The 19252-nt window shown below is 36.5% G+C and overlaps 1 protein-coding gene across 5 annotated transcripts in view; it reads left to right on the top strand.

Moving 5' to 3' along the window:
• Positions 1 to 19252, top strand: part of Ecpas (Ecm29 proteasome adaptor and scaffold) — a 105100-nt gene that overhangs the window by 36462 nt on the left and 49386 nt on the right. For all 5 annotated transcript variants that reach the window (XM_021199473.2, XM_029540186.1, XM_029540184.1 and 2 more), the window contains 8 exons: positions 1847 to 1986; positions 4664 to 4745; positions 5225 to 5344; positions 12743 to 12828; positions 13292 to 13370; positions 15581 to 15630; positions 16591 to 16657; positions 16743 to 16865. In XM_021199473.2, the coding sequence (XP_021055132.1) occupies positions 1847 to 1986; positions 4664 to 4745; positions 5225 to 5344; positions 12743 to 12828; positions 13292 to 13370; positions 15581 to 15630; positions 16591 to 16657; positions 16743 to 16865 (747 nt within the window). The remainder of the gene's footprint in view (positions 1 to 1846; positions 1987 to 4663; positions 4746 to 5224; positions 5345 to 12742; positions 12829 to 13291; positions 13371 to 15580; positions 15631 to 16590; positions 16658 to 16742; positions 16866 to 19252) is intronic.

The following is a 19252-nucleotide window of genomic DNA, read 5'->3' as shown; positions in this document are numbered from 1 at the left end:
GAACTCACTTTGTAGACCAGGCTGGCCTTGAACTCAGAAATCCGCCTGCCTCTGCCTCCCAAGTGCTGGGATTAAAGGCGTGTGCCACCACGCCCGGCTCTCTCAGTTTTTCAAGACTGTGTTTCCCCTTGTAGCCCTGGCTATCTTGGACTCTCTCTGTAGACCAGGCTGGTCTCAAACTCAGAGTCCACCTCCTCTGCCTCCTTTGAGTTGGGCTTAAAGGCTGTGTGCTACCATGCTTGGCTAAATATTACCCATTCTTATATTAATTAAAAAAATATTTTTTTCTGATTATAAAGGTAAAGGTTTAAGTAGTCAGGAATAAATAGAATTGCGGGTGTGGGACATGTAGCTTAGTTGATGAGAGAGTTGACCTAGCATGCATAAAGCCGTGGTTGAGTCCTGGCACTCCATGACTAAGACATGGTAGTGCATGTTTGTAATCTAGCACTCAGGAGGTGAAGGCAAGGAAATGCAAGGTGTTCAAAGTCATCCTTGGCTGCATAATTAATTCATTTGAGACTTTGATTCAAAGGAAAGGAAAAGAAAGGACCCCCCCCCCAACAACAAAGCTTCCAAAATAATGCTCAATGATAGAGTGCCTAGCAGCCAGGCTTAGGGTTGTGAGTTAAGTCCACAGCACCTCAAGGAAACAGTATAACAACCCGCCTCCAGTTCTGCCTCTGGTCTGTCTGTCTGTCTCTGTCTCTGTCTCTGTCTCTGTCTCTGTCTCTGTCTCTGTCTCTCTTCCTCTGTGTGTGAACAGTTTCATGTAATACATTTTTATTTGCTATTTGCCACATAATAGTTTAGTCTTTTTACTACATAGTCTTTGAAGATTAAAGGAAAATCTGTCCTTTTATTGCTTGTGCAAAATTTAATTATGTATTATGTTTTAACTTGTGTTTTATTGTTGAGACTCTTGTTATTTTTAGTTTTTAGTACACTTTGAGTATGTATTGTGTATTTGACTTTTATAACCATCCCCTTTGCAGTTTACGTTAATGACTCCTCCGCCTTTCAAACTGTGTCTCTTATAATTAAATTATACTGAGAAGGCCTTTGTCATCAGCTACACTTTTCTTTTCCATTTAATTTTTAAAAATTTCTTTCTCATTTAATCATTGTATATTTTATCATTCCTAATTCATACATCTAGAATTATTATGTAACTGGTTTTTAAAGTGAGGATAAAATTTTACTTTTCAAGTGTATTTGTCCCACGATGATTGGCAGTGAAGCTCATAGCTCTTTCACATTTCGGAAAGTTCTTCTTAAAATCTATTGTGCTTCATTGAGTATGTTAGTTTAAACACTACTCTTGGATTGAGTTGCACTTGGAGTGACTAGAAATCATGTTATTTTTAGTCTTAAAACTATGTATATGTTAGCAGTAGAGTAAAACTATGAAATGTGAGTTGTTCAAAATTTTTCTCATAAGCATCTATCAGACACTTTGTTCGTAATGCCTTACTTCTCACCTGGAGGATACGGACAGAGATGTTAAGTCCTCATCCGTCTAGGAAGGTTGTGTGGCCTGGTAGGGAGACTCCTGTCGCTTTGTCGTCAGAGACTTGTCTTTGAAGCCTACCGTCATCATCTGTTGTGTAGTTTAATGTCTTAAGCTTGCCTCAGTCTCTTCATCTAAAAGTGTCTGTAATTATATCTACCTCATAGATTGTGAGGGTTAAATGAGATTTAGTGTAGTGTCTGGCACAATATAAACCTAAGTAGGAGCTCTACTGTTACATTAATCCATGGCTTATGACCATGTTGTTATGTTAAATAGTTTTAGTGAGTGCTCTTTGTTTCCCTGACCTTTCTCCTTCCCTTCACTTATCTACAGTGCAAATTGGGTATAGTGAAATTCATAGAAGCTGAACAGGTGCCTGAACTTGAAGCTGTTCTCCACCTGGTGATTGCTTCTAGTGACACACGCCATAGTGTGGCAACAGCGGCAGACCTGGAGTTGAAAAGCAAGCAGAGGTAATTACTTGCTTGTTAAACTTTCAAAATCAAAAGGCAGAGTTCTTAAACCTTTGCAGGGTTTTATGAAATGATGTGTTTAGCTTCTTAGTTGTAAGTTAATAAAGTTTACCAATGAGCAAAATTTTGTGTCAAAAAACAAAACAAAACCAAAAACCAAACCTATTTGAAAATGTATTTCAAAGCTAAAATAGGTTAGGAATGCCATAATAAGAAATAAAATTTTCTGCTAGGAAAATAAACTGAAAGTTAATGTTGAAAACGATAGACCCAAGAAATAATTAACTTTTGATTTTTCTTTCATCTCAGGACCAGTTAAGATCACTTTTTTGTGGGGGAGGGCATTTGAGACAGGGTTTCTCTGTATAGCCCTGGCTGTCCTGGAACTCACTTTGTAGACCAGGCTGGCCTCGAACCCAGAAATCCACTTGCCTCTGCCTCCCTAATGAATAATGAATGTGTATGTATTGTGGTTTTTATAGTAAAAACCAGGTTTATGGAAGAATTGCTGAGTAAAACTTAAATCTACATTGAAAAGAGATACAAATAGTAGATAGACTTAGAGGAATAATCCGTGTATGAAATAAAAATCAATGGAAAATGAGTAGTTTGTACCTATGGTTAAATACATGTATATAGTTGTTGGTAAATCCATTTAAGGTTCTGAGGAAGTACTGTATCTTATATCCTATTTGAGCAGTAAGTCATTAAATAAATGTTTATGACACATACACACACATATATACATACATACACATACATATACACAGTAAATCTGGGAATTCATGTTCTAACATCATTCAAAAGAAGAAAATATATTTAGAAATGTTATAACTTTAGTCATTATAGCATGTCTTACAGTTATTGAAAAATAAAAACACGTGAATACCTCATGTTGCATAATTCAGCACTTGAGAGATAGGACCAGGAAGATCTTAGTTCACAGTTAGCTTTTGCTACATAGTGAGATCCTGTATATATATTTAAATTTTAAATCCTGAGGTATTTGTAGCTGGTTTATTTTGAGATGGTTTTGTTGTATAGCTTAGATTGTCCTTAGGCTTTCTACCCTTGTGTTTCTGCCTACTGAGGATTACAGGTATGTGGCTCTGTTTCCAGAAGGTTGAATGCATACAGTTTGTTAAAATAACATTTTATAAGACAGAGAAACAGTGAAAATGCCATAAAACTTTATAACTGATATATGTATTTTACTTTGCTTCCTCTAAGAAGAAAGTGTAAGGAGGTATAATAAAATAAGGAAATTAATTTAATGAACTTTAGTTTGTTCTATTGCAGTGTTTGGGTAGATAATGGTAGTGGCTGAGAGTAGCTTCCACTGAAAAGCACATGAGGTGGCATATAGCAGGGCTTCTTAAACTTTTTTAAGTGATCCTTTTGTTTGAGAAATTTTTATGTGATATATATTTTGTGATTCTTTTTGTTTGAAAATTTTTTATGTGACTGCGTATATATGAAAAAGATTTGGAGAACAAACGTTTGCTGGTAATAAATCAGACTCACTTAAAACAATTTTTGCTATACATACATCTTTTCCATTTATTTATGGGGAAATCAATTTTTTATTAATAAGATGAATAGGCTTGTTCAAATTTATACATAGAATTAAATCTTGGCTGGATATTTGATACTTTAAGGCAGAGCATCTTTAACGTGCTTTAGGATTTTGGCTTTATAATGGTTACTGCTAAGAACTCTTGCTTTACCTACTCAGTACAAAATGGCTGAAGAAAGTTTAAGGCATCTAGAAATTATTGGAAATTCTGTCCTGATCCTATGCCAAAACTCTTGCAATGATGTTTTTTTAAAAGTTAAACTCAAGTCAGCAACTCAGCGAGTTTTAATCAAATATTCTAACATGATACAATTCAAAGATAGACTCATTTGATATTTGCGTACTGAGGAATGATGGTAGGAAAAAAATGGAAGTTTTATTTTATATGTTTAACTCAGTTTCTATAAGAGGTGGAGTGTACAGTAGGAACAGTGACATTTATAACCTGTGCTGGTCTTTAATAGGTTTCAGTCATACTTGTGAAGTGTGGACTGATGCCAAATTCAGGTCACAATCTCCATGTTGCACATTCAGAGCCAAGGCTGTGGGGAAACTGCCTGATACAAGTCTGTGCTGCCAGAAGCAAGCACGGGATTCATTACAGTTGATTTTGAGTAAAGTGTTGGTTGTTCCATGTTAGAAACTTTACTTCTCAAAATTTGTTATGACCCCATATTAGTGATGTGTCACCCACATAAGAGTCTTGACCCACAGTTAAGGAGAGGGGCAAATCTTAATTTTGCTCATTTCTTTTGTTGGTTGAATTTGAGAGCCAGGCTTAACTTTGCTAGACTAGATTAAGAGAATTGAAGTATATTTTTTTCCCTAACATTCTTTCAAGTCTCATTTTTTTCTTATTGCTTATAACTTATAGTATTTCTGATATCATTTAAGGGAATAAATTTTGGAGTGTTAAAAGAGTTCTTTCAAAATTTTTAAGTTTGAACTGGCCTTATTCTTTATACCATATTGTAAATGGAAGCCTAAATGTAATTCTTAGTGTATTTTAATTAATTTTGCTTTAGGATAAAAAAATGTATATACCATAAAATTACATTAAGATTATAAAATTTCAACCATCTCTGTTGAAATCTTCCATAGCTTAATTGACTGGAATAATCCTGCCATCATTAATAAGATGTACAAGGTGTACCTTGGGGATATACCACTGAAAACAAAAGAGGTAAGTTGCTTTGATTTAGTCTCGTATCAGCATAAAAAGTATTGTGTTGAAATGAACTGTATTTATACTTTCCCTAGTTTGTAAGCTGAATCCATGTTTTTTGATTTACTAGTTTTAAGCCATGTTTGTCTATATGAATTAAACTCCTGAAACGTGAGTTTAATAGATCTGGAGTTTTCAGTGTAGATACATAAATAATGATAGTACATTATATAGATGAAGGATCCACAAACTTTCTGCAATTGTTTGGGCTGCCTGTATGTATTGTGTGCTTTCCATGTGGGTGTCTGCTTCCCACAGAGGCTAGAAGGCAGCACTGAATTCCCTGAAACTCAAGTTACAGCTATTTGTAAGCCACCATTTGGGCCCTGGGAATCAAGCCCAGTTTCTCTGCAGGACCTAGGATTCTTCAGTACCCTAAAGAGTAAAACCCACAAATAATTTTAAAACGTTGTTATAACTAAACATGTTTTTCTCAGGGAACAGTTCTAAAGCCGGAGCTGAAAAGAGACCCAGTCAGTACCAGAGTGAAGTTAAAGGTTGTTCCTCATCTCCTGCGGTCTAGACAAGCTGCCGAAACGTTCCCAGCTAACATTCAGGTAATCTTTATTGTCTAGCAGAGGAAAAGGGGTTTGAACAAATAGCTTTTCCTACTGGGAAAAAAAAAAAGAATTAGTGGATATTCAGGAAGTAGGCTGATGTATATAACACAACTAACAAGTTTTATTTCTATCTTAATTGTAGCTGTATAAATTATTTTATAAAAATGTACTTTGAATATGATGGTACCATCCATACTAGTTTTCTGTGATTGCCCAGCACCATAAGAAACCACACTTACGCTGAAAGATGGTTGTGCATGCCTTTAATCCTTGCTTTTGGGAGGCAGAGGCAGGCAGATCTCTGTGAGTTCAAGGCCAGTCTGGTCTGCAGAGTGACTTTGAGGACAGCCAGGACTACATAGTGAGACCCTGTATAAAACAAAACCAAAAACCAAACTAAAACAAACAACAACAGGATAGAACAAAACGAATAAAAAAAAACCAAACAAATTAGTGTGTATGTATCTTCAAAAATATTATCATCATAAATAGTTATGTAAATAAGAGGCAGTGGGCAGTTCTGACTTTGTCTTCACAAAGTCTTTGCTTTCTGTGCTAACAGATGGTATCAACTCACTGTTGCTACTTGATTTAGTTACTGCAGAAGTCTTCTCCCTCATCTCCTGGCCCCCATTCAGTCTGTCTTCTGCATTGATACCTATCTTGATAGTGGAAAATAATTAAACAGTGTGGAAGGGTGGGTACTGGGTGGGTAAAGGGTACTAAATCCTTCACAAAAGGTCTTATTTTTAACCAAGTTATGTCTACCTCAACGCTCAAGACAAATATTCTGGTAATCTAATTTATTTATATTATTTCTTTCTTGTTTAAAATTGTGATATAATGTACTTGACATTTGCTGTCTTAGTCATTTAATACAGTTACACTGGCTTTAAAAACTTCCATTGCTACAATTCTTTTCATCTTGTAAAACTGAAACCCAGTATTTATAAAACGTTGTCATTGTCCTTTGCCCCCCTGGCAATCATTATTCTGACTTTTGTCTCTAAATTTCAGTTCTCTAGGAACTTCTTACATGTGAACTTTAATAGTATTTGTTTGACTAGCTTGTTTCACTCAGTACAGTGTCATTGAAGTCTGTCTGCTATGGCATTCATTTGTCAGGAGTTCATTCTTTTCCAAATCTAAATGTCCCATTTATTTATTTGGATCCTGGCATACCTTACATTTTAGTTTTCATTTATAATGCTGTCATGAACATGAATGCTCAGGTTATCTTTTTGGAACTTTGTTCTCCGTTCTTTTATGAATAAATTCTACTTCTGAATTATTTCATTATATGGTAATTTTCAGGTTTTGAAGAGTTGGCATACTATGTTTCTTGTTGCCTATATATGACTCAACCTTTCTTCATATCCTTAGAAACACTTAGTTTTCATTGGGGGTTTCATAGGGAGATGGTAGTCTCCCTAGTGGACATGATGCCGTGTTTCTTTGTCGTGTGTTTTTTTATTGTATTCTCCCTCTCCTTCTCCCTCCCCGCTGCCCTTCCCTCCCACCCTCAGCATTTCCCCTGTAGTCTGTTTTTCAGATGGGTGTCTTGCTACCTTGCTTAGACTGATTTCTAACTTAAGAATTTTCTAGCATTTATCAGCTACTACTCAAGAGTCAAGTAGTCTACTATTATACTTCCAAAAATATTAAGGCAAGACAAACTGTCTTGAGAATTTGTTTTTTTAAAGGATACAAAGTTAAGAGGGGGTAGGGAAGCAGAGTGTTGGCTTAAGCTATCCTTCCTGCCCATTCTTTCAAGTATAATTTTGAAGTTGTTGTTTACACTAAGGAGTCTGTCTGTATCCTGAATCTTAGTCCCTTAATTAGATTTATGACTTATATTTTCTCTTCCATGCTGTGAGCCTCCATTATTTACTTTAAAATTATTTATTAGTTCTTTGAGAATTTCATACAATGTGTTTTGATCATATTCACTCCACCAGTTCTCCCCAGATTAAGGCCCTGCTTCTCTACTCTTGAGTTAACCATCTCCTTCCCTACCAGCTGATAAGTGCTAATAGCTCCACAGGGAGGAGTAGAACTGTGTGCCCAACTCCCTTCTCTCTGCTGGGATTTGGTCTCATTTTGGCTAGCACAGGGTTTGTGTATGCTGTCATAACCACTGTGATTCATACGTGTAGCTTGCTGGGTTTATAGCTAGACACGGATAGTGATTACGTTACTTTCCCAGTAGCTTGCACAGCACTTTTTTACAAAAGCTCTCTGGTTGGGATAAAGCTTGCAGGTCTATTATAAGCCTGTTTTTTTGCCATGCCCTTGTTACTCAGGCATGTGGTGTCTTCAGCAATAGGGTCTTACTGCCAAGTTCTGAAGAGCTATTAAGAGCAATGACAGTAGCCTGTAATGTTTGGGGGTCTATGGGACTTCTTTTGCTAATCTAATGAAAATAGTTTCTCAGTGAGAGCCTTTCTTTCCAGTCAAGTTTATAATCAAGATTAGCCATCATACTATGTGGTGGTTTGAATGAGAATAGACCCCTCAGCTCATATATAATGAGTGCTTGGTCCTTAATTGGTGGAACTGTTTTGGAAAGGATTAAGAAGTGTAATCTTGTTGGAGGAGATATGTCATTCTGGGGGTGGGCTTTGAGATTTCTTAAGCCTATACTGGGCCCAGTCAGTCTCTTCCTCCCCCTCCCTCTCCTCTCCCTTTCCCCTTCCCCCTCCTCCTCTTTCCCTCTCCCTCTCGCCCCTTCCTCATCTCCTCCCTCTTTCTCCTCTTTCTCTTTCCAACTTGTGGACCATATGTAAGCTCTCAGCAACTGCTTCAGCGCCATGCTTATCTGCCTGCTTTTATGATCCCTGTCATGATGGTCATGGACTCAGCCTCTGAGCAATCCCCCAATTAAATGTTTTATTTTATAGTTTGCCTTGTCATGGTGTCTCTTCACAGCAACAGAAAAGTGATCAAGACACACTAGAAAGTATGATCTTGGTGTGTTGTCGTTGATAGTAGAAGACAGTTCAGACTGGTTTATTCCATATACAGTCTTCTGTGTATTGTTCAGGAAGAAACAGGAGAGTAGTTAATAGTGATGGACTTTTACAGTCAAGAGGATGTCCCATCCCCACTAGCCCCTCCCTCAGGCTAGGCCTCTCTATTCCCTGTGGCCTCAAGTCTCTCGAGGGTTAGGCAAATCTTCTCCCACTGAGGCCAGACCAGGCAGTCCTCTGCTGTATATGTGTCATGGACCTTAAACCTGCTTGTGTATGCTACCTAGTTGGTGGCTCAGTGTCTGAGAGATCTCAGGGGTCCAGGTTAGTTGAGACTGCTGGTCTTCCTATGGGGTTGCCCTCCTCCTCACCTTTTTCCAGCCTTTTCCTAATTCAACTACAGGGGTCCCCGACTTCACTCCAATAGTTGGATGTAAGTATCTGTCTGAATCAGTCAGGTGGGGAAAAACCACTCTTAATGCATCTGTGCCATGCCTGTGGCCACTAGTGCTGTCACAATGTCATTTCTCAAGCCTCACACCCTGTTAAGATAGGTACAGTACTAAAGGAAGAGCACTCTCCAAATTGTTGTGGTCTGTCTGGTGCTCAGGTGAACTGCTGGTGGAAGACTGCTACAGTCAGCAGTAGGTGAGAAGGGCTGGATTAGAAGTCTGATAGATAGGACTTTGTATGGTTTTTTTTTGTTGTTGTTTTTTTTTTGTTTTGTTTTGTTTTTTTTTTAAGCATTGGGTTGTCCCAGAGCCTCCACCAGCTAACAAAGTCTAGGGCTGTCTGCTTTGTTCTATACAGTAAATGAGGTATTACACCATATTATGTTGTCTGAGTTTTGGGTAGTATTCACAGCAGAATTCCTTTGATGATGTACTTAAGCCAGATAGCTTGGGAAGCTGTGATGTATACTTGAGGCCAATTTTAGGATGTCAGTGATGTGAGGCAAAATTGGGTTTTCCTTTGACTCAGTAAGGTCTTTCTTTGCCTTATTTTAGGACAGGTATAATAGCTCCAGATCAGGAGTAGCGGTTACAGAGTTTTTAATTTCTACCATTGTGGGCATGGACCGGACTGCCAAGATATCCTAAAGTAGCTTTGGGACTCTTGATGAAATTCTGCTTCCTGTTGTGCGGTAGAGGTTGCAGGGGTGATAGAGATTGTTCAGTTATAGTCCCAGTGGCTCAATCTGAAGTTAATAACTTAATAGTGGCATTAGTACTGGGGTTCTTGTAGTTGTGGGCCTGTTACTGGATTTCAAGATTAAGGCCTGAACTTAATTCCTTTGCCTTACCTAAAGCAAGAAAGCTTTCTAAACTCCATATTTTTTTCTGGTTCTAGTTGAAAAATGAAGCTAATAAGTACTTCTCTCCTGCCTTTTTCATTGCATCTCTTCCTTTTCCTAGTTGTCTTCTTCATTTTTGTCTTCTTTGTCTTCTTTTTTGTCAATTAAACCAGGAACTGTGGGCACCTTGTTTCCTTGGTTTTCCTGAGGGCAGTTTTGTGTCTTTAGGTGATTAGGGAGATCTTAGCTCAGTGACCATCTTCCTGTGCTTTCTTCAGAGATTACTTTTAGAATGTTAATGTAGTTTCTTTTGATTTCTTGCCGAATGATTTAATAAGATGAGGAAGTTTATACATCTGCATAAATTGAAACAACCATGTATTTTTCTTTTTCTATTCTGTTGATAATGGATTAGCAAAGATTCTGTCTGTGAAACTTATCTTTAAAAGCTATTTACATCGAATATATATATATATATATATATGCATATATATATATGCACATATATATATGCACATATATATATGCACATATATATATGCACATATATATATATATATATATATATATATATATATATATATATATATATAGTACATGTGCTATGTTGCATCTGTGGACATCACAAAGCACCTCAATGAAGTCCTTTATGTGGGTTCCTGGGATTGAGGTTTGCATGGCAAGTGCCTTTACCTGCTGTGCTGTCAACAGTCTTATTCAGTAATGGTGTATAATAACTGATGTTAAGTTGGCTTACTAACTAGTTGAGTAAGGAGTGTTTATTGTATTAATGTTCATAAAAAGATATTGGTATATAGTTTTCTTATGATATCTTTTTTTCCAACATAATACTTATTGATTATTTGGGGGTTTTGCATAATGTACCCTGATTATCTTCACTTCCCAGTCTTCCCAAGTCCATCCCCCTATACCTTTGTGACCTTACCCCTCAAAGAAGAAAAAAAGAAAGACCCAAGTCCAATTTTTGTTGCTCATGTACTCACTGGAGGATGGTCAGCCCCTTAAAGAAAATAGTCCTTCTCCACCCCTACCTCCAAAGTCATCACCTGTGAAGAGCTATGCTTCAGAATCTCCATCACTATTAAAGAGTCCTCCTCAATGACTTTTTCAGTGACTGTTTGTTTGTTTTGCGGGGATGAGGTGGGGGAGAGAGGTCCTAGAAGCCTTCTATGTCTCATTCTCAACTGAGTCTGCAGTCATGATACCACTGTAAAAGAGACTCCCTTGCCCCTTACAGTCAGCTGTGACATGAATCTTAGACTTGGACATGGTTGCTGACCAGGGTTACCATCATGGGCCTTAGTGGCAACACAGACATGGGCAGCAACACGACCTTTGACTGCAGCAGGGACCATGGACCTCAATATGACCTTCGATGGCAGCATGGGCCATAGATAGATATCAGCATGCAGTAGCACAGGCCACACACATCAGCATGGTTTCAGGTGGCACACATGCCTCTTCTGGTCCCCAACAGCAGGACCTTAGACATCAGCATGGCCCCAGGTGGGCACAGTCCATAGGGATCCATGTGGACCTTGGGCATTGATATGGCTTGGGATGGCAGCAAGGACTGTGGATATCATCACCATGTCTCTCAAGTGTAGCACAGATTGTAGATACCAGCATGGCCTCCAGAGGCAGCATAGACTTGGGGTCTTTCAAGGAGTCCCAGTCCAGAAAATGAACTATTCTCCATCTTGGACATCCTGTTGTTCAGAGCCAGGGCGATCGTGCATGTTCGAGAGCAGAGCCTTGGAGAGCTCCAGATGGCTGCACACCACCCTGCCTGCCTTACTCAGTAATGCCATGCTCTCCTGCCCACGGCAGCCTTCTCCCACACCTGTCACCACTGTTGCATCTATCTCTAGTTCTTTCTCTCTCGGCACACTGGTTTTTCCACCTCTCCTTTGCATATTTGTTTGTTGAAATAACATTGCAAGCTGTAGTGTATCACACAGTGTGTGTGTGTGTGTGTGTGTGTGTGTGTGTGTATAATATATAAATTTAGACATATATAATATATATTTCTAAACAGTTTTATATATAAATACCAGACTGTCACAGAAACTCATTTCCAATATCCTGTTGTACCCCAGAGTTAGGGTGGTCTTACTCTTATGCTATGCAGGGAATCTGGGAATAGGAAATGAAAGCCTTTATCACCTAGAAGGATGAAATGGACACATAAACACCAAGCCATAGACTGGAGAGGCACTGCAGTAGAAGCTGATGCCCAGCAGATAGAGCACAAAGAAGAGTATGTTCAGTGGAAAGAGAGGTGGGGTCTGGAACACTAGATGCAGTGGCATGCTTTAGTGATAACAGGACATGTGGAGGTGTTTATTACGGGAGAGGGGAGTCTATGCTGGGTATGGGTAGAAGCAGCAGCGTGAGAGAGACCTAGCCATGAAAACTGTCTTTAAGGAGCTTTTAGTCACATACAAAGTATGGGGAAGAGGGTGGCAAGAGATGGTACCAGAAGGGAAAAACTCCTAACTATTCACCATTTACTGAGAATATAACAAGAGTACCAGCTTCTGTACTCGAAACGTCATCCATTATTTTAGTCTTTGGAATATTGCTATGAGGGAGGTGTTAAAACTTGTTAAAAAAAAAAAAAAAACAAAAGAAAAAGATGGGGCCAATAACATGGCTTGTCAGGTAAAGGAGCTTGCTGTCACATTCAAGAAAACTGAGTTTGATCCTTGGAACCCACATAATAGAATGAGAACGGACTCCAATGTCTTGTCCATTGACCTCCAATTATGTGCTTTTCTGTCTATTAGCACAGGGGATTTTTATCTCTCAGCCATAGCTTCATTTTCTTTTGGTGGTAGTAAATGAAGATATATTTTACAAGTAATCCTAGCTGAGTATGTATTCTGAAACTGAAAAACTTGATAAATTCCTTACTTATATTATCATTGTTGGATATGTAAATAATATTTTAGCTTTTAAAAGTGGTCAGCTAGTATATTCAGTATAGAAATTACATTAGTTTTGAGGAGCATGGTGTAGTGCAGAGGTTTGTTATTGAATCTTGACTATCTGAAAATGCCAGATTGTTATTTGTTAATTGGTATCTTTGACTTTGTTCATTTTACATAGGTGGTATATGATGGACTTTTTGGTACAAACACAAACTCAAAGTTAAGAACACTGTCCCTGCAATTTGTACATCACATCTGTATAACGTAAGTTTTATTTTATTTTCAAAGCTAATTAACCATTCATTATTTAGAGTAATCAAATTTCAGGTATTTTTCTATCCACCTTTCCTAAAAATAAATTTTTGTTTATGAAAGAGGGATTCCATTCTTTTAGATTTATTTTTTCTCATTTAAAATGATGTGTATATGGATATGTCTGTGTGTGCATGTGCACGTATGTGGTGGTTCCTGCAGAGTCCAGGGGAAATTGTGGAATCTCTTGGAGCTGGAGTGGCAGCCTGTGAAGAGTTTGTAAATTGCCCAGTGTAGGTGCTGAATAACACTTGGGTTCTGTGGAAGCCAGTAGTATAAGCTTTTAGTATTGAGTCGTTTATCTAATCTCTAAAAAGAGTCAGTTCTTAAATATTGTTCAGCTTCATTTATTGCTAATATTTTAAATGATCTTCTGAAAGGATATCTTGATTTTTGTTTTTTTTTTTTTTTCAAGTTGCCCAGAAATCAAGATTAAGCCACTAGGTCCTATGCTTTTGAATGGTCTCACTAAGCTAATAAATGAATATAAAGAGGTAAGTGACTTGTTTTAAATTTTACCATTTCATAAATTATTTAATGTAATAAATCTTCCAGGCCCATCCATTGATAAATGTTTGGCATTGACCTTTGTTTCTTAACATTTTTATTTAAGGTGACAATTTTATATACTATTGCCATTTTTTTGCCTTTTAAAGAATAGTTGTTAAAACTAATAACATCTTTTAAGGATGTCATTACTTTAAACTATTTATGGCAGCGAATACACTTTATGATACATGTATGTCCTATGTGAAATTGAAATTAAAATAATTTTATGTTTTGTTTCTTTATGGAACTAGTTAGAGTTGACTTATACTAGGAAATAGTGTTAATTCTTAAGGAGCTCAGATTTTACCAATTTACAATTTTATCAAAATATATACATTCAGTAAACTTTTTTTTTTTTTTTTTTTTTTAGCTTTTTCGAGACAGGGTTTCTCTGTACAGCCCAGGCTTACCTGGAACTCACTTTGTAGACCAGGCTGGCCTCGAACTCAGAAATTCGCCTGCCTCTGCCTCCCGAGTGCTGGGATTAAAGGTGTGCGCCACCACGCCTGGCTCACATTCAGTAAACTTTGATTCTGTAAGTTAAGTGGTAGGATTTCTTGGATTGTAGATTACCAGTATCTGATTTTCTGTGCTATATTTTTTTCACTATATCTTATATATCTCGAGAATATGCTAAATCGATAACGTATTAAGTCTAGCTAACATTGATTTTCTCAGGCTTAGTTAAACATGATTCCATCTTTGCAGTACAGGGAGATCAATATCTAAAGCTAGAGTTGAATTTGCATCCTAGGTCTGTTCTTTGATGAGCTGCTCAAGTTATTTGGACTCTTGTTTGTCAGAAAAAGGATAAATTACCTTATTGTATTATTCTGAAAATGAAATTAATTAGCAAAGTTGTTTAGCATAGGCAGGACACATTAGTTAGTTATTACAGATGAAAACTGTTGATTTGTTTACACAATTTGGGATCAAGCTTTTTTCTTCCAGTGAATAATGCTTGCCTGTTTTTTAAAGCATAGTAAATTTTTTGTGTTGTTTTTTGAACCCTGACTGTCCTGGAACTTGCTTGTACACCTAGCTGGCATTGAACTCAGGGATTTGCCTGTCTCTGCCTCCCAAATGCTGGGATTAAAGGCGTGCACCACCCTCACTTGGCCTCTATTTTCCTTTAGGGTCTAATACATTTTAACATTATTTTATGGCATAGATTATGAGATAATCAGGTGCTTTAGAATAACTGGTAGAAATAAAAATGCTTTGGAACTTTTGGAGGGAAACTATATTGCAAAATAAGTTTTAGGTGGGTTCAGCACTGTAGTTTATGATAGGTGTATATATAGGGCAACCCAAAATTATAAACTGACTTAAAATATGTGTGTGTGTGTGTGTGTGTGTTTGTGTGTGTTTGTGTATATCTCCCTCCCTCCCTCCCTCCCTCTGTCCTTTCCATTCTTCCCTCTTCTTGTAACTCAGTTGCACAGGTTAGGTGACAATCATGTTAACAATCATGCCTGACCCAGTCCAGGTAAAACACAGAATCTAGCCTTACTTCCAAATATCATTTACAAACTTTCCCAACAGATGTGTCAATAAGTGGGTGTTCAGATATTGGATGCTGAATTCTAGGTTAAATGGACAAGATTGATCTTACAGGAGTTTAATGTGTTCTGAGTAATGCTGATTCTCAGTGTTTGACACTGTAAAGGTCTGTATCTTAGGTGGAAGCCACTAATTTCCATACTGACTCTGATCTCAGTAATTTGTTACAGTATAAGAAATGAAAAGAAGCCATTTATTTTATTACAGGTGTTTAGACAATTGTACTAATGGTTATTACAGTTTTGTTCGGGGAGGTTAAGATACTAGTTTGTCAGGCAGGGATAAATTTCCCAATAAGTCAAGTGTATTGGAAATTAATTTGGTGTTGGCAGGATCCATGGTATTGAAAATACCATGAAACTAGTGCCAGATAAGAGAACTCTTTCCTGTGTGACCAGTATATTTGGAGTGAGTTAAGGATGCAAGATTTTGTTTGTATTCTCCTTTGTTCTGGGTTTGGATGTTTTTGTTGTTTTGATGGCATTATTATGTAGGACACTGAGTAAAATAACACATGTCGTTGTGGCAAAAGAGTTTGCTGTTCATTGCATTTTTTTGTGTGTGATTTTTGTTCCTTTTTTTAAATTTTAAGGACCCTAAACTACTGTCAGTGGCATATTCAGCTGTTGGGAAACTCTCCAGGTGAGTAAAGTTTTTTCTTCCATTTTTGCTTTTTTTCTGTGAGAGATATCTGTTGGAAATTGAGAAAAATTTATCAGATATTAATGGATGGAGAATAATTTGCTATGGTTCCAACAAGAAATGTATTTTATGGCAATAAGCTAATGTCTTCTTTTTTTTAGAAAAGATATGAGTCATTTAAGTTTACATTTGAAAATACAGTCTTAAATTTAGTCTTGAAATTAGCTTTTAACCTTAATTGTGTCAAAATAGGTCACCATTATGGTTGCATAATGGATTACAATATAGACATTCAATTAACCTTAAGTGTTCTTGTTGCTTTTTATCACTAAATCTTATAATGCTTGTCTGATATGAACATGAATGATCCTGTTTTCAAAGATACATCTATTTCCCTCTGCTCAATATGATTTCCTCATTCCAATTCCTTCTGGCGTCATCTTTCTTCACTTCATACTGGAAGGGGAAAGAGATGGAATGTTTTCAGTGGTCCTGTATGTTGCTTTGGCTCCACACACAGACTATGTATTGCTCTTCTTTGATGAAAAAGGAAAGAAGCTTCAGGGTTCAGAAGTTGCCCAAGATCAGTTTACAGGATTGTCACAAACTCTGTCCTTATCTCTGTTAGCAAAAAGTAGCAAAACCTCTTACTATGACAGATTTTCATTTAATTTGTAATTTATTATGTCTTCACATTGAAATCAGGAATGTTAACTGAGTATTTGGAATATTATAGAAGGAATATCTGGAAAACATATGTTAATGAGGATTATATAATTGAAAAGTTAAATAATCACTTTAAAAATATTTGGCTCCTGGAGAGCTTTAGCTAATGATACTGACATTGTATTTAATGTTGTGAAAGAGTGAGTTGAAGAATGTTTCTAGATATAGTTTCTTTTTCTTTCCTTTTCATTCCATGGAAATTTATGCTAATGATATTCTTACATTCTCTTACAGTCGAATGCCCCATTTATTCACTAAGGATATAGCTCTTGTGCAACAGCTCTTTGAAGCCCTCTGTAAGGTAGGGAAATAGTGTATACACTTCTTCATGGATACTTTCCCTACAAGTCAGCAGGGAGGAAAACACCATCTTTACTGTCTTGCAGGAAGAACCTGAGACTCGACTTGCTATTCAGGAAGCATTATCCATGATGGTTGGAGCTTATAGTACCTTAGAAGGAGCACAGAGAACTTTAATGGAGGCACTTGTAGCTTCATATTTAATAAAGGTAGGCTCAGCTTTGTGAATGACAGTGGCTAGTCGTATATATATTTCACATTAACTTTTTTGTTGATAAATATAAATTTTACATAAAGAGTATAATTTTCAGTAAATGTGTACAATTATATACTATTCCAATCAGGATATATGGTTTTCTTTTTAAATATGCAATATACTTTAGCATCTGTAGTTATTCTTTTTTACATTAGGACACCAGAACTTAATTTTTTTGTATCTAACTTATTTGTTACCTGTAGACCTACCTTTTCTGATCTTTCCCTGGCCTCTTCTTTATCTGTAAACTGGGCTATTTTCATTTTCTTTGAGATCAACTTTCTTAGAAAGTTGTCTTAGAAAGACTCGATAGAAGTCTGAGAGATATGGAGTGAGATAGAGTGGCATTTGTTTTAATGTGTTTTCTAGTCCATTCATGTTGCTGCATATGACAGTACTACTTTTTAATTATTTTATAATTTTGAGGATTGAACCCAGGGTCTTGTTCAAATACAAATGCAAATATACTTACTCAAATACAAATACACTTCTACTGAGCTTATTGCCATATTGTATAGTGTTTAGAAGGGAATTTGAATTGGTTTTTTTTTTTCTGTAAAATTTTGATTATTAAGAGGTATATTAATCCTAGCACTTGGGAGGCAGAGGTGGGCGAATTTCTGAGTTCCAGGCCAGTTTGGTCTACAGAGTGAGTTCCAGGACAGCCAGGGCTACACAGAGAAACCCTGTCTCGAAAAACAAACAAACAAACAAACAAACAAACAAAAATACATTTGCTAGTTTGCATTTATGACTTCGATCACTTTTAATTCTTCAAGATGGAAATGTGGTTTGGGGTTGAAGTTTGCGTAGTGACTTATATTTAAGCCTCTATGTGGGAAAACTAACCTTAATGCTGTATTTTCAAAGCTGAAAGTTTTTTTGTCATAACTGGTAGCTGAACACTGCCATAAGAGAACTGTGGTATCACTGTTAGACAAATGCAGAAAGACAAATCATATTTGTCAAGATGAGTCTGTAAGAAGAAACCTGGTATCATCAGACATGCCCTTCCTTCACTTTCCTATTTGCTTTTCAAGGGAATATTTGTAGGCGTTTTGGATATCTACAGTGTGTATGTGTAGTATGTAATAAATATTATAAACTCTATTTATATCAGGTATATATTACAGGTTATATGTATATGTGTATGTTATTTGTAACATACATGTATATGTTATATGTACATATAACCTGTAATAGGTAATAAAACATTGAATGTTTGCCTTCATTAGTTATTTTTCTTCCATTTCTAGAGATAGAGGAAATTGGGAAAGTATATAACCAGAATATTATTAGAATATACTGGTGAGATAAACATAAATGTATTTTTTTAAAAAAATTTAGACCACCATGATATATTCATGTGATGGAATTATTAAGATAGTCAGAAAAGTCTGGTGCCACTGGAATATGAAGAGCAAATTGTACCATTATAAGTGTTTAGAAGCTTGCTGTATATATATGAGTCTTGTCATATATGCTCTTGGTGTCTTGTTTGTGTGCTTCATGGTCTTATAGCATAGCAAATTCTTAGACCTATCTGGACACTCATTAGAGCACTTAAAATTTTTCTAGAAAATCTTATGAGCAAGAGTGATGTACGTATAATGCTTGTAGATACTGCTTATACTCACGTAAATGCAATCAAGTAGTAGTATTACCAAGACAAAGATAAGTTGTTTTTTTTTTTATAGACTACTTTTAAACCAAACCTTAGGTTAAATTGTTTAATTTAAACTAGTCTTTAATATTATTCTTTTTGTAACCCAGGGAATGTAGATAGCATGAATTCTAGAGGAATAAGGCATATATTTCTTAATTTCTCACATATTTCACTTAGGTTTGTTACTGGAGGTTAGGGAAGGTACATAAAAGTAAGCCTTTAGCATCAGTAAAATTAAAAACTGGCCAATTTCATAAATTTTTAATCAAAGTGAATATATTTGCATAGTTGAATTTCTGATCTAAAGTCATTGTTAACTTCAGAACAAATATGAGAATGATAGAGATATTTTTGTTTCAAAATTATAGTAAATAAGGTCAGATTATGTCCCTGGTAAAACATTTGAATTTCACTTGTGTGCTGGGGAGACGAGGGTAGTGATGAAAAACCTAACAATGACTGTGCCTCCGTCCATGTTTGCACTGGAGATGTATATGTACAGAGGTCCGTTGTAGTTAGGGTCTTTGTAGATCTTTGGTCTGTTTGCAGGATTCTTGTAAGTCATAAAAGTGCTCATTACATAATGTCAAATACTTCTTTTCTTTTCTTTTCTTTTTTTATTTTCTTTTTTGAGACAGGGTTTCTCTGTGTAGCCCTGGCTGTCCTGGAACTCA

This window comes from Mus pahari, chromosome 6 (genome assembly GCF_900095145.1).
Source record: "Mus pahari chromosome 6, PAHARI_EIJ_v1.1, whole genome shotgun sequence".
In the NCBI taxonomy this organism is placed as follows: Eukaryota; Metazoa; Chordata; class Mammalia; order Rodentia; family Muridae; genus Mus; species Mus pahari.
Note: the sequence above shows the minus strand (reverse complement) of the source record. Positions and strands in the feature narration are given on the sequence as shown.